Genomic DNA, 15,590 nt, shown 5'->3' with positions numbered 1-15,590 from the left:
TAATCAATTCTGATGTTTATTCCTGTTATTTCTAGCATAGCTTCAGTGCCGCATGTTTGGCTGACAACAAGACAATGCAAAAATGAGCAGTCTGAATTTCATGGTACTTGGTGGAGAGGGGAAACACAGGCAAAGGAATAAACCCTTCAAATTCTGGTTTGTATCGGGGCATTGGCTTGCGATCTCTGAATGCCCTTCTAGTTTTTCAAAGCTTAACTTCAGCTTTAATAAATAGGCTTTAGGAAGAAATCAGAAAAGCCGTACCACAGCTACTGCTCAGTGCACAGAATATTCAACCATGAGAAAGAATCACAAAGCAATGACAAAGACAGAGACATGCCAAACACCTTTATTTTCCAGTGTGTGAAGGAGCAATTTATTGTTTTTATTTCAGCTCAAAGATTCAATGATAGCAGTTAATAATAATAAAAAAAAACAACACACAAAAAGAAACTCCACCATGCACTTCAGACTCAGTAGTGACACTGCCGCCTCTTCAAGTATGCTCTCGACTCCTCCTCAACTACCGCCTCCTCGCCATCCTCTGACCTTCTCTGTCCTCCTTTTCTGTCTTTTACTTAATAAGGAAGCTACGAGATAAAGGAGGATACAAAGGGAGTAGATAGGAGGAAAATAAGCAAAAGAGGAGAGCAGGAAAAGAAGGGAAGAACATGAATTAGGATTGCTGCCAACTGAAGATTCTCAGTCAACAAGTCATTTGTTAAAGCTATTAGTCATTAATAGTTGTTGCATTTTTAATATATTCACTCAATTATTTAAATATCGATGCTTTAGAAGAATTACAAAGGGGTCTGAGTCCCTGGTTTGAGAGACAATACTGTCTGCAGAGATATTTTGTTAATGTATTTCCTCACACTTAGAGCATACTTATCTATTTATCATTCTTGACAAATGACAGATGAACGTGTTGTGCCCTTATTGGGGTTTTTAACCTTCTCAAAATGATCCTAAACTTTACAAACAAACACAGAGACCAACAAACCAATCAAAAGCCCTCATCAACTAACATTTGGTCAACTACTAGAGGACCTTAATATAAATAAATGCTCATTTTGTGTGTAGTTGGTGTTGCAGAACAACACATTTCTGCAGAGGCCAAAAAACATGAAAAACCTGTGGCCGTTTGTGATTATTTGTTTAGAAAGTACTTATTGCAAGTTCACACAGTTTCCTCGAAGCATGTAATCAGGCAAAATTGCTCAAGTGCGTGCTGGAGATGTGTTTGTGTTTACCAAACAGGAAGGGAACGGAGGAGTAGCAGACCTGCCCCTAAATACTTCTACATGCCATTCTAAATTCAAAACAAGCACTTTATTAATACATAGGAGGTCAAAGTTAAATATAAACAACAGCGATTTTAGCAGTAAAGTGTACTATCTATTCATAGGAAATACACATTTGCTTCACAGTTATTTTACCCCTTCAGAGATGCTTCCTCATTTTAAACAATTTATTATTATTGCTAAACATTTCAAATGTTTCTGTGTTTATTATAAAATAATAAGCATACAGAATATATTAAAAATCAGTATGCTGACCCATTTTTCAGGAATTGAAAAATGCATCTTCAAGCAGTCCTTCTTAGGCTGTACACTCAGCTCAAGACCCAGCCACAATTTTCTTGCTCTACAAATCATATTTCACATAACTATTGCTTTTATCTCGCTTTAGTACAGGTGAATTGGTTAATGAGAAGGAGGAATAGAGTTCACTTTAGCAAAGGATCCACATGGAAAATACTGTAACGCCCCCCCGTTTTTTTTTACAGGTTTCCAGGACAGAAGCCGGTGATCTGATCGATATTACAGGGAATATAGAGTCTTTAACTGATACACTATAAGTCAGGTCACAACAGGTCAGCTTCAGCCTGTCAACAAATTAATAAATTTAACATGTATGAAGGACAAAACAATAAATGAATGATTTATTCAAGATGGCGTCTTCTAATAGATGCCTGTTTTCCAAAGAATCATGACCAAATTACACAAAATTTGCTGGAAATCAGGTTGGAGGTGGGAGGGAAATCAGCAACAGTTACCAGTTGCAGACCACAAGTAATCGTTCCATCAGTGCCTTTAAGTCTCTGAAAAACAATTATTGGATTTTAAACCCCTCCACTGAACTGGAACACTACAATTTGGTCCTATTTCATCTAAAGGCCACAACAGGGCTCAAGCCCCCATGATGATAAATTATCTGAACTGGTGAAGTGCCCTCGACGTCCGGAGTCTTTTTCAGCTCCACAGGTGAGCTTCTGCAGCTGAGCTTTCAGGAGCTGTACACAAAATATCCTACTGCTGTTCAAGTGGCGATGAATTGGACCCAGACTCTTCAGACTTGTGGGATGTTTGCTGTCACGCATTAAATCTTTTTTTATGTAGTGGTGACCTTTAGTTCAAAGTGGGACAAAATTGCTGCTGTTCAGGCTCACTAAGCTAAAGAGTTTCAGTGTCCAAGCACATTTACTGCATGAAACCCTTTAGAACAGATCCATGATGGCCTCCATGATTTCTAATGACAAGGACTGCACTGGGAAAATAAGGGAGCGTACATTGCATATACTGCAAAAACACTACGAGCCGACAAAGTCAGGCTTCAAGTAGCTGTACGACTATTCTCTGGAGGAAGGACTTTGGCTCTGTGTCTTGTACATTTTGGAGGGAGTGTTTCCAATCGAGCAGCTGTCATTAAATCAAAGGAATAATGGGAATGGATGGGTGCTGTTTTGGCCTGGATTTTTGCACTGTGTTTGCAATAACTCTGCAGTGATTTTACGTCAACCTCAGTGATTTTAAGATTCTCCATGCGCCTGTATATTGTATTTGAATAGTTGTCGAGTATGCTGGGATGACAGATTCTGTACAGTGGTAACAGATGGTTGCTATTACCTATAGGGGTATCCGTGGTACTTGGACCTGAAGATGGAGAGGAGGAAACTGAAGAAAAACACCACCAGGCCAAGGCCGACCAGGCAGATGACTGCAAAGAGACACACAGATACACACGAGGAATGGTATTATGCAACATTGCTGGTAAGAAGGACAGTGTCACAACATTAAGTTAAAAAAAACAGAAACACTAAGACGATCTCTAAACCTCAAGTTAGTATAATTCCATTTGATGCTTTTGGGTTTACATATTTTTCCAACCCTGATGGGCCTGCAGACACGCTGATATAGGCATAATAATTAGCAGACAACGGCCTGTAAGAATATTTGAATCCTGGCGAAAGGCATCCATTTCAATCATTCCACGCACATTATAACCACTGATGCAACTCTGTGTTTGATCTCTGTCCAAATTGAATGTGCTTGCGAGGTTTAGACACTGAAAGCATCCTCTTCACTTCCTCGACACACAAAAATACACATATGCAAGCACCTACAAAGGCCTGCATACACACACCTGAGTGATGACATGAAACAATACTGCATTGCAGCGTTTGCTAAAACGCTCAAATAAAGGACACGTAAAACATTGCCTGGTGCTTGTCATGAAAACACCTTTAATATTCACCTTTATTTACACAATACCTCAATGTATGTGCCGCTGCGTCTTTCTCATTATCAGCCTCGCTGTGTTGCAGAAAAATAAGTTTAAAGCTATTATCATCTTATTTCCTCAGTGGCCATTCTAAAGTAAAATATACATAAGTGTGATCTTTAATCTGCATGGGAATTGTGTGTGTGTGTCTGCATGCGTGGGTGTATGAGTGTATGCACACACCCTCATGCAGTGGCTAATCCTTGAGAAGCACTGTGTTAAATTAAACTGTCACCACCGACTGATATTGTTAATCAGGGATTAGGATGAGTACCTCTCCTGGAGACTAAATAGTGAGATATCTTCTTGTTCTCACTCCGTGTGTGTGTGTGTGTGAAAAAGAGAGAGAGAGAGAGAGAGAGAGAGAGAGAGAGAGAGAGAGAGAGAGAGAGAGAGAGAGATGATGTCAGAACAAAAGATTTGGCTGGGAAAATGTAAGATGGATTCTTAGTGTCAATTTGTGTATATGCACCGGGCTCCGGTGGTTTGTGTGTCCTGTGTGGCTATGAATGTGTGGTCTGTAATGTATGCGTGCGTAAGACTACACTCACTGCCATTCCTCAGTGTCAGCTACTACACAACTGTCCCCCTTTCATTCTTTCACTTTCCATGCATATCAGACACTCACAATTCAGCAAAAGTATCTCAGTGTTTGCGCCGTGACAAAGCTGTGTTTGTGTGCGTTAATGGGCGCGTAACAGAGAGAAACAGCAATTGATATGACATTCAAGTCCTAATCCATTTACCACAGACGCTCGTACATACACCCTCCAATATACAGCGTGCATATATGTGGCTTCTGAACACTGTCGCAAACACTAAAGCCCATTTAGATAGTTTAAAACACTTTGTCACTAAAGGTGTTGAGAGGTGAGAGGCCAGAATTGGGGGTGAAAATAAAGGCTACACTGATAACTAATTCCAGACAGTATCCCGACAAGTATTGTAACACAAACCTGTGTTACTCTTGACTGAGTGGCTTAACTGAGGATCATTCATATTTGAAAGCATGCCTCCACAGACAGCCCTAATGCCCCCCGTGTGTCCTGGCTTGCCACATCTACATATGTGCCTATTGAGTGTGTGAGCATTAGACAGCCGTGTATCTTCATTAAATGTAGGGGGGGGGGGGGGGTTATTTCCCTTAGCTCATCAATTATGACTGAGAAATCTTAGTATGCATCTGTGGATAATGACACTCCCATGTGCACACGCACTGAGTATGCTAATATGCTAAGTGATTTATGACCTTGGCAAAATGACAAGTTGTTTAAGCCGAATGATTTCCCTCAGTGACAAAGGTGGTAATCCCTCTTTTGACTGTATGACTTGGCTCAATTCATATCCCAATATATTGGCATGGTAAAAATACATTTACATTTCCCAAGCAGGCAAAAGCCAATAAACACATTAAGGTAAGCCTATCTCATTAGGAGGACAAATATGAATAGATTGTGGTGCTAAGTGGTTCTTTTCGGTTTATTCCTTAATTAGCAGCCGACTGCAGATGACATGAAGTGACTCAATCTGCGGGTAAAATCACCCACAAGTCATTGTTTTCATACCAAACCGAGACTAAGAAGCATGCTGCCCTTTTTTTCTTTCAGCTTGATAAATTTACCACAGTGAAATAATAAAAATAGCCTTCAATATAGTAACTTCTTGATTCTTTATGTAGTGTATACATATGATTTGCACACACTGACATTTGTATATGTAATCACATGAAAGGATCTTTAGGAGGCATGCATAATGTACTGTATGTGCAAATGAGAACATGGGTGCATTGCGTATTGTTGTGGAGTCCAAAAATCTGAGGCCACATATTTATTTACTGATGTATCCAAGTTAGAGATTAGTGACAGTAACAGAGGAGTATATGTAAGGACACGAGCAGAAGAGAGAATGACACAAGTCTGTCATACCAACAATGAAACATAGTGGTAGGAAAATTCTAGTCTTGGGATTGTTTGCAACGCTGAAGTTGGACGCTGGTACTGCATCGACACCACCCTGAACCAGGAGAACTGGCATTTTTCCCCCTCAGAGACACATTAAATCTGCTGCATCTTGAGAAGGATTCATTTTGCAGGAAGATGATGAGCTCAAACACACCTCAAACCTTTGCAAGAACACAGAAGATCAAGAAGTTGTGACTGTCATGGACTTCCCTCATCTGACCTTGAACATTTATAGAGACATTGTGATGAAAAGAAGTTCCTCTAAAACATTGTAAAATTGCGCTTGAATAACATGCATCTATGGGTTCTACGACAGTCTACATAAATTTATTAAGTCTGTGCAACTCAAACTTCTGTCATTCAAGCGTAAGGGGGGCAGAACATAGATAAGACATTGAGAATTTCCTGTACTATTTTTTTCTGTATTACATTTTTTGCTCAAGCTGCTGATTAGACATTTTCATTAATAATGAATAAAGTATGCCAACCCAAAGGAATAGAAAATACAAGTGTCTTCACTAGTGCTCTCAGACTGAAGAACCCCCCGTATGCGTGTTTTTAATATGAAATCTGAACATGTGTATGCTGTGAAAACTAATTTTTCCTTCACGACATTAATGCATGGCCTGTTAGCTAACAGTGATTCAGCATAATGAACAGCAGACCCTTAGAACTAGGACTCCTAAATCACATTCAGACATTGAATTGATAAATTATCTCTTAAAAAAGAAATAAAAGAAATAACACACCATCAGTAGCAAACTGTATTTTTTCATGAATTATTTTATCACCATTTCATTTTGACTCGGTTCAATGTGATGGACACACTGTGCTTTTCATTAAAGTCCCTCTTTGGTCATTCATTAATCCTCCAAAAACTTCTTTCTGTATATAAAAATGACAAATTTAGAAGTTTTATTTCACATGAAAATCATCCCTGTATGCTTTCCTTTAGAGTGTGCGAATAATTGAAGGTCTTCCAGCGCACCTGTGACTCTGCTCAAATGCTGTAAAACTACTTACAGCTCGACGATGGCAAAATAACAACCTGTATATATACCTTTAAAGGGCCTTGTGGAGATTTTTGTTTACATTTGGTGTTACAAAATGCCAAATATCTCCTTGTGACCTCACAAAGACACCAAGATTGCAGTGCTGAAAAGAAGGGACGAGTGCCTTATATTTAGACAAATCTGAGCAAATGAGCCAACGTACTGTCAAATGTGACTAAGCTTAATTTTAGCAGTGTTCACTGTCTTGAAATTTGGCACCTTGTAGCACATCACCAGCAACGTGGACATTTTGGGGTCGTGACCTTGATCTGAAGCTGTCTCTACTTTATTATTTTCTTCCGCTGATCACTTTTGCTCACATCCCCATCCACTGATATTATATATGTAGCAAGTTTCTAACTCCATTTACATATTTAGTAACTTCATTGCTGAGAAATAAAGTGTTTGCTGCTGTGATTTCAGATGCCCATGGCAGCAGCAGCAAACTTCCTGTAGTTGCACTCAGCAGTATGGAAGCTATATGCCAGGGATTTAAGGCCCACATCCAGTGGTTACACTACCATCGCAGCCTAATCCTCTCTCTATTACTGACAGACGACCATTCTCTATGCTTCTTTATAATGCACTTATTTAATTTGTGAGTACATATGCGTATGTGTCGTGCAGTACATAAAATGGTTTATGTTTTCCAGGCTAGAATGTGTTGAAATTGTGCATGTGTTCTGTTATAGGTCTGTGCGAGTATCAACATGCTCGTGCTGTGGTACAACGCAATCCGCATGACGTTACCTTTAATTTGTTGAAATTAACAAGAAGTAATTATACAAAAGGAGGCTGAAGTGAAGTAGCCGATAAACTAAAAAGCAAAAGTTTCTGCATATAATTAGTTGAAGACAGAAAAGAGTAAAATGAAGAAAGACATGATAAAAAAAAGCAGAAATAGGATGCGAGAGACCCGTTTCAAATTCTGAAACATGGAGAGTCTTTGGCGCTGTGCGTGATATGTCAGCATTAAACAGGTGATAATTCTGTGCGCACATCTGCATGTGTGATTTTGCAAGTATGTAGGTGTGCGTGAGCTCATTTGGTCTGATTCTGAGAACAGGTCTTGTACTTAGACAGTCATTATCATTTTAATTGCCAAGCTTTAACGTCTCAAGGAGAACTCATGGGTGATAGTCTTGCCTTAAGATTTTTTAGAGAGATGCTGTAAAGTGTGTGGCCTCATGAAAGCAAGTGAAACTCTTTTTGAGTTGTTTTTTTCATCCCACAGAGTCTTAATTAAATTCCACTTGTGGTTGTAACTGTGTTTGAGGTAATTACCAGTACAGGTCATCTAATATCCATCACCCCCTGTGATAATCTAGAGATTGAGCTGAAACTCTGGTATACTATTAAGGACTGTTTGGAGGCTTGCGCTGATCAGCCAGAAATTCAATATGCACAATTCACTGAATATCTGTCATTTTTGACAACCCAGATTAAAAGATAATCCCATTTCTCCAACATCTATTTTTGACAAAAAGATGATTTGAGAAAAGGAAACAATTTTGGACCAGTCCTGTTTAAAATGTTTCCCTGAGCTATCATAAATTCAAGGAGAAACAAATCCTCAACATGAAAGCTTTTCTTCTGTAAAAATGAAACATAAAATACAGTATATTTGTGCATTCATCACAAGGCACATAGATAAGATACACCACTACCATACACTATTTGGAAGGCAAGAGCCACCACTGCCTATTCTAGGGAACAATTTATGTGTAAATGCTCTCTCCCATCTCCCAACCACAATGGAATAGAGCTCTATAAATGTGAAGTTAAAGAAATCTGATAATACCAGTAGGACAGCACACCCCAGTCATTTATAAATATATGTATCAGTACAGGTTTAAGGTACACCAATGGTTCTTGGTGTCAGTATCTTTGCAGGGACATCAGATACATCCATAATTAGAATCCAGTTGCTAGAAACGGAAACAGGAAAAAGGGACTCTCTGACAGCTTCTCATCAGGGATTTGAATGTGAAACCATCCAAAAGTGGCACACTCATTCCCTTGGTGAAAAGATTTCCTCTTTGCCAAGATGCCGAGTAAAATAAAGAAACCTCTCCCTGTAAAAGACCCTGAAGGGATCTTAGACTTTGTTTGCTGACCACCACCAAGTTCTCCACCCTGTTCACCAGCTCCCCAACGAGCATCTGCAGGCCCAAACTCCGATTTCCTCTGAGAACAGGCCTGTGCGACTGTATAGTATATTTTCAGACAGCCACAACTCCAAGCACATGCTAGTCATAATCTTGCTTTTCATGACAGAATTTATACTGGCTTTGTCCGCAAATTTGAGATAATTATTGCTATTACCAGCTGCTTTCAGATAGTTTTTTATACTTTGGAACAATATTCCATACATTTCTGTCAGTAATGACACAGTTCATTATCCATTATCTTCACTGTTGCTTGACTTTGTTTTGTGTTTAGTGGGTTTTGTGTTATGATAGTAACTGTTCAAAATGTGGCATATATTTAAATGACATAAGTCTGCTTACTTTGCTACCCAGTCTATAAACTCAATTTGCTCCATTTATAATAAGTCCTCATTGAGAAGCTCTTCTCAGCAGGCCAAGAGGAACTTCTTTTTAAGTGTCATCATGCTCACTCTTTGAAGGTTTTTTGGTAGACAAATGATTAAACTGGGTGTGGGCAACAATTTGAACAAATATTTCCAAAATATATAAACATGCAGTTTTCGTTATACTTCATTGGCTTATAAGGACTGTCCATGCTTGGGTGGTCTTAGTTTCAATCTGAACTTACAGACATACTGGCCCAAAGGTTTGATTGTCATCAAACAAGACTAAAGACCCGCCTTGAGTGTAATCATTGATTTGACCATATTCAGACTTTACTGTTAGTGCAGCTGAATATGCTTTGTGTTAGGTTTTCAAGAGGGTCTGTTTTGTGTGGACAATTCTCCTTCTCTCCACAGCAGTAAATTTGCAGAGCTTTATTAGTAGGCACAAGAAATGTGATCAACCTCTGCTACAATGAAACAAAAGGGCAGGTATGTTTCACTTAGAATTTAAATACTAAGTTGGATTAATCGCACATTCATGTGGATAAATGTTACAAAGTTTGCTGTTTTTTTTTACAAATTGCAAATTGAATGAGTCTGTTCCCCATTCAGCAAGAAAATCTGGAGAATTCACAGCTGGAGATGTTTATAGCATAAAAGTTAGCACAACAGCAACTAATGAGGAGGCTCTCAGTTACTTGTTAAATAACAACTATAGTAGTAGTATAATGTTTTCATTATTATGTAAGGACACAATTAAAACTTAATGTAACATGTATTTAAGAGAGCAAGTTTGATCACGAATGGATTCTTCAAACTACAAAAAAGATCTTTTTGTTGAGGGAAATTATAGACGTAAAATTAGAACAACTCATGTTTCTGAAGCGGTCTGAAAATAGAATAACAATAATAAAAAGGTTGAATTTATCTGTGCTAACAATAAACTTTAGTTGATTTTACTAAATGTGTGTATAATGGTTTTTACATCATTTAGGACAGAAAATGAGCAGGGACTAAACTTATGCATACTTCTTGATGATGAGAGGACACGGATGAATGAATATAAAGATGCCACCAGAGCTTTAGCTGCACCGTTGGAATTTTACCTGTCTGACGGGGCTTTTAATAATATGCATTCATCAATAGTGACTTTGGGAATTGAGAGTGAAATCCGTCATATTTATTATTTCTTCCACCTGCTCTGGTATTGCCCGTGCTCTCTATGGATATGGCCCATTGCTGGTTGTAATGATTTGTACTTTTGATTTGTTCTGAATACGATTTTACGTGATTTCAATTTATTCAACATTATAGTTAAATTAATTTTCCTGAATAATTAAATTTTAACATAAGATTTCAGTATAATATTTCCCACAGCATTAATTTTAAAAGTCCTTGAGTTCAGATTTCCTGAGCTTGCCGGTCATAACTGAACCGTGCCATGAAATTCTCCTCCCCTTGCAAATTGTGTAGTTGGTGGCTGCATAATTATTTGCTGTTGTAGTAAATCAGATGTTAATTTCAAGCAGATTGTGACTGCAAACTGAGTAATTATCATTATTCCTTGCCTGCGCATTTTTTGCTGTTTATTGGACAGAAAGTACACAGACCCAGCTGGATTCCATTTGCAGTTTCTGTGCATGTAGTGTTTATGGATAAGTATAACTTTGGTTCAATCAGGTTCATTCTAAAGAAGCCACATAATTCTACCTTTTAAAGTTTATTAGCAACGGCTCAAGTACAGTTAGGTAAAGGTATATCATAGAGGAAATAAGGAAAAGTGGTAGCACGCCGAAGTTAATCAAGCTTTCCTCTGGCATCTCTAAGTACTGTGGTTGTGCATTCAGTGGCAGTTATGGGGCAGGTGAGGGGTCATTTCAGTGATTATCTTGAGAGTAAAATAAGCACTTCCCACTTTCATGGCTGCTCCAGCTAATTGACAGTTATGCAAATACATGTCACACTAATGACAGTACAGAGATAATTGTTCATTTATGAATTGTGAGCAGGTGTATGTGTGGAACGACTTCCCAAGGTTTATTTTCCATTACACTTGAAAAAACACATAACGTGCATTTTTATTAGGGTAGTTTTGCTTTCTTCCTTGTGCACATTCGAGTGTATTTGCAGTGGGTAGAAAAATAGAGAGATCACAACTGAAAAAAGTGTAATTTCTCTATAAGTTTCCATATCCATACAGACACTACATCTTAAAGTATGACTCGGTGTTCTTAAACTGAATCATGCCCTAAAGTGCCTACTGTTGCAATGCCATGTTGTAAGTTAGAGCATGGACAAGTAATAGCACATGTACTCTGATAAAACACAGCCTCAATTAAGCATAACAGATGTCTACAAAAGGCATTTGTCCTAAACAGTGAAGCCCGGAGTGTTTGGGAAGCCAAGCAATGAAATGCTGTTTTCCAGTGATAGAGTGGAAGAAGGATGCCTCATAAACAAATAAGAGCTTACACAGTTGATGAGTGTAAGTCCAATTTTAAGGAAGGAGAATCCTCACAGCACTCTTCAAGTCTGACAGTCAAAATAATGTATTGTTATTGCCGGAATTTGTGGCATGCCTTTCACCACAAGACATTTTAATTAGTTGACGTATTTTCAGCCAAACCATATCGGTGTACATTGTTTACCTCATTACAATGTTTAACTTTTCACTGCTGCTTTGGTTTTTATCCTTAGTTACAATGACAACACATCTCATTACTCTGTGAGTCTGTAACCGTTAATGGTTTAGAGGATATATTGTTTCTGCGACAAGAATAATAAGTTCTTTAGTACTACTGTTACCTTAAAACAGATTTGAATGCATGCAAGGTGTGGCAAGAATAAATCATTCACCTGCAAGTTACATCGTGTTGCCAACATCTACACTATTGCACTCAAACACACATCTTGCTCACACTTCTGACAAGTGATTCACTTAGAATGCTAAAAAATGAGGTAATGGGGCTACAGAAATAATAAAAAATGTCAATATAAAGAAAAGAAGCTACAAAAAAGAAAAAAAAATCCCCACTTACTTCTCCTTTTGCCAACATCTCCCTTGGAAGTGGCAGCTTCATTGAGCAGCACCATCCCCATGGTAATTGCAGCATCTGGGACAAGGTTGTCAAGGAAACTGCACGCTTGCATACAAAAGATGAGTACACACTGACCCCGGAAAAACTGGACACGACTTTGCACTTACATATGCCTAGCACCACTCAAAAAGATTAGCAACAGTAAAGAACACATGTAAATATTAAGCAATCGAGTACAATTATCATAAAATAAGTTTGATAAAAATGCATAACCTTCAGACTTTCTTGAGATTGTGTCAGAAGTTAATAAAAATGGTAATTTTGTGGACCGTAGGTGATGGTGAATTGCAATGTTCCATTCCCCAAGGAGGTTATACTTTCAGTGTCATTTTGTTTTTGTCTCTGTGTTTGTCTGTCCACATGCTTAGGGGAAAAAAAGGCTGACTTCAATGAAACTTGGTGAAGAGTTGGTGCCTGGGCACAAGAAGAAACTAATATTTCGGTGCAGATTTGAACTGTTTAGAAGAGTGGACTATTGGGCCTCGGTGGTGGTCTGTTTTCTCATGGTCATGTGGTGTTATATATTCTAATGGAAAACTAAAAGACAATAAAAAGGGAGCTTACTCTTTCCTGAGATTTCTAAAAGGAGCAAGGTTGTATTGAATATGACAGAAAATGGGCTATTTTTTGTTCAAGGGCAAGAGACCATGTGGCTTTACATTGTAACTGAAAGCTTCCAACATTTTTATTGAAACTATTGAATCAAATCAGAGGTTTCTTACCCTGGGTAAGAAAATCTTCAGATTTCAAATTCAATTATATTTTTAAATGCAAAATAAACACACACACACACACACACACACACACACACACACACACACACACACACACACACACACACACACACACACACACACACACACACACACACACACACACACACACACACACACACACACACACACTTTCAGTAGGCTAAAGAAACTTAAATTTAGTTTTTTATTTAATCTTTCCCCCCTGTTGCCATCTTTTAATATTAATATTAAATTATTAATTTATTATTATTTCAGGGACATCATAAGGAATTGCTATTTCTTGGTCAATTATACACAGAAAACCTCTTAAGTGTAAAAAGAAAAAAAAGTTTTTTATTTCTTTACTGCTGCATGTACAAGGTACATGTTCTACCATCAGGGGTTTTGCATACAACAATGTGATATGTTTTGAATATTGATATGAAATTTTTAACATTAAAGAAATTTCATATTTTTTAGTTATTTGGAGTTAATTTCATTAAGTAAATGTGGTATGAACAGTCAATAGTTGGAACATATGTTATGTGGCTGTTCACCCTCCATTATGTTTGCCTGATGTCTCCCTGTTATACAAGTCCTGACTGTATTTTGTTTATGCCTGAAGCTGTGTGGCCATGAAAACCCTGCCTGGAAAAATATATGCAAAATCAATTGCCAAAAAGCAAAAACAGAACTGTGTTAACTATTCTTTTAAAACATCAAATAAACAAGAGTTAAAATCTGTTCTGAAAAGACATATGGCATTTGTTATTGAATGGTCATGATCTGTGCTTCACTAGAAAATTATGCATAATGTCAGGGCCCCGTCCTCCGTCACTGCCTCAGCGACAACCTGACCTTCCAGCCTGGAGGCACTGATCGACCTGGTCATACGCCTGGACAACCGCATCAGAGAATGCCGCCGGGGGAAAGGTTTCCGAGCCCTCCAGTCCTCCCAGTCACGCCCCCGACCCAGTCACGTCCCTGCCCGCGGAGCCTCAGTCCGGGATCCAACCCACTTCTCTGCCCACCTCCCCTGGTCCGACCTCCGTCACCCTCTCACACTATGGGAGATGCCAGCGTGTCGTCATTTGCTATGGTCACGTGGTACAAGACTGCTACTGGTTGGCAAGAACTGGCAGTAACATAACGGCTTGCTACGAGAACGGTATCGGGTTTGAAACAAATACGTAAAGTTATCGCTTTCCATGAATGAAATTGCACATGTATTTACCACAATGGTAATATCGTGTGTAGTTGTTGGTTGTACGAAGCGTTTTGAGAAGGGATCGGGCTTGGAATTTCACCGAATACCGATGTCAGGAGAGAGAAGATGGCGGTGGCTTCAGCCATCAACAGGAAAAATTGTACCCCAGTAAGCAGCAGAGATCGTGTTTGTGGCTCCCACTTTTCTTCAGGTAAACTATTCAACAGTTTAGCATGTTTAGTATGTCCAACTTTGAGCTTATTTACCAAAAGATATTGATTTAGTGTCGCATCCTTCGCGTGAAGCGATCTCTACACTTTCGGTTTGGTTCAGTGTTGTCATGTGTTACCGATCGGTTTTTAGGCGATGAAAGTATACTAAAGTTGATTGAAGTATATTCAGTAACATCTCCTTAAGCCAGCAGCCTCCTATTTGTAACCACATTTGTTTCTGTATGCGTCTAGCGATCGTTTTTTTAGAATTAAAAAATGCTGTGGGTCTGTTACTGTTACATAGAAGCCATACTGCAGACAAAAAATACAGCAACGTATTGACGTTTCTTTGACATCTTGTTGAAGATTAACAGAAGATATATTATTTTTAATTCATAATTATATATTTTTGGGTGGGCGAACTGCCCAGCGGTGTCAATCAAGTAAAAATAAATGTCGGTGAAGGAAATGTCCGGCCACAATGAAGGATCGTCAACCCATACAGTCTTCAAATTGTAGGGATCTGGCAAGGTTTTACTGTTTCTCTGATATCTCAGCTTACTCACGTATATTTGTCGGGCCTCAGGTGATAAGGATTGAGCATAATCGGACAATTTCACGGAAGGATAGTTCGCATCAGCCATTGTTCCTCTGGTTCCTTTTGCCAACCAGCGCGGTAATCACGTGACTTCGTGACGTCACTGTTTGTAAACACTGGCGTCTCCCATAGATATGTCTCACATTCCAGTACCATCTGAGGAGGAACCGATGCAGCTTGACCGGCCCGCCTCTTCGAGGAGGAGAAGACGGAGCGCCGTCTGAGGAATGCCTGCCTCTACTGCGGAGAGGCCGGTCACTATGCGGCAGGCTGCCCGGCCAAGCTGGGGAAAGCTCCGGCTCACTAGTGACTGGTGGAATCCTGCTGAGCCAAACCTTGGTTTCCTCCTCCCTTCTACAGCTACGAGTCCCCACTACTCTATCCTGGGGGGACTAACAGCTCACCATCTCCGTCCTCGTGGACTCTGGGGCAGAGGGGAGCTTCATCATTGGTCATCCAGATGGAAATCCCCACGGAGCCACTCCCCAACCCCTGTTCGCACGGGCCCTGAATAGTCGGCAGTTGGCCCAGGTCCACCTCTGGACCGCCCCCATCCTGCTATCGGGTAACCATCAGGAGTGGCTGTCCCTCTGCCTCCTCCTGAACCTCCACACTCCCCTTGTCCTGG

At 39.4% G+C, this 15,590-nt stretch overlaps 1 protein-coding gene across 2 annotated transcripts in view; it reads right to left on the bottom strand.

Moving 5' to 3' along the window:
- Positions 1-333: 333 nt before the first annotated feature.
- The window catches only part of tusc3 (tumor suppressor candidate 3), an 84,486-nt gene continuing 69,229 nt past the window's right edge, over positions 334-15,590 (bottom strand). The window contains exons 8-10 of one of the 2 annotated variants that reach the window (XM_022201766.2): positions 12,152-12,226; positions 2,910-3,000; positions 334-590 (exon numbers count right to left, since the gene is read on the bottom strand). In XM_022201766.2, the coding sequence (XP_022057458.1) occupies positions 575-590; positions 2,910-3,000; positions 12,152-12,226 (182 nt within the window). In that variant the 3' untranslated portion in view covers positions 334-574. The remainder of the gene's footprint in view (positions 591-2,909; positions 3,001-12,151; positions 12,227-15,590) is intronic. The other variant, XM_051945868.1, reaches the window with a different exon arrangement.

Source organism: Acanthochromis polyacanthus, chromosome 3 (genome assembly GCF_021347895.1).
Source record: "Acanthochromis polyacanthus isolate Apoly-LR-REF ecotype Palm Island chromosome 3, KAUST_Apoly_ChrSc, whole genome shotgun sequence".
In the NCBI taxonomy this organism is placed as follows: Eukaryota; Metazoa; Chordata; class Actinopteri; family Pomacentridae; genus Acanthochromis; species Acanthochromis polyacanthus.
The sequence above is the reverse complement of the archived record's forward strand: the minus strand, read 5'-3'. Positions and strand labels throughout refer to the sequence as shown.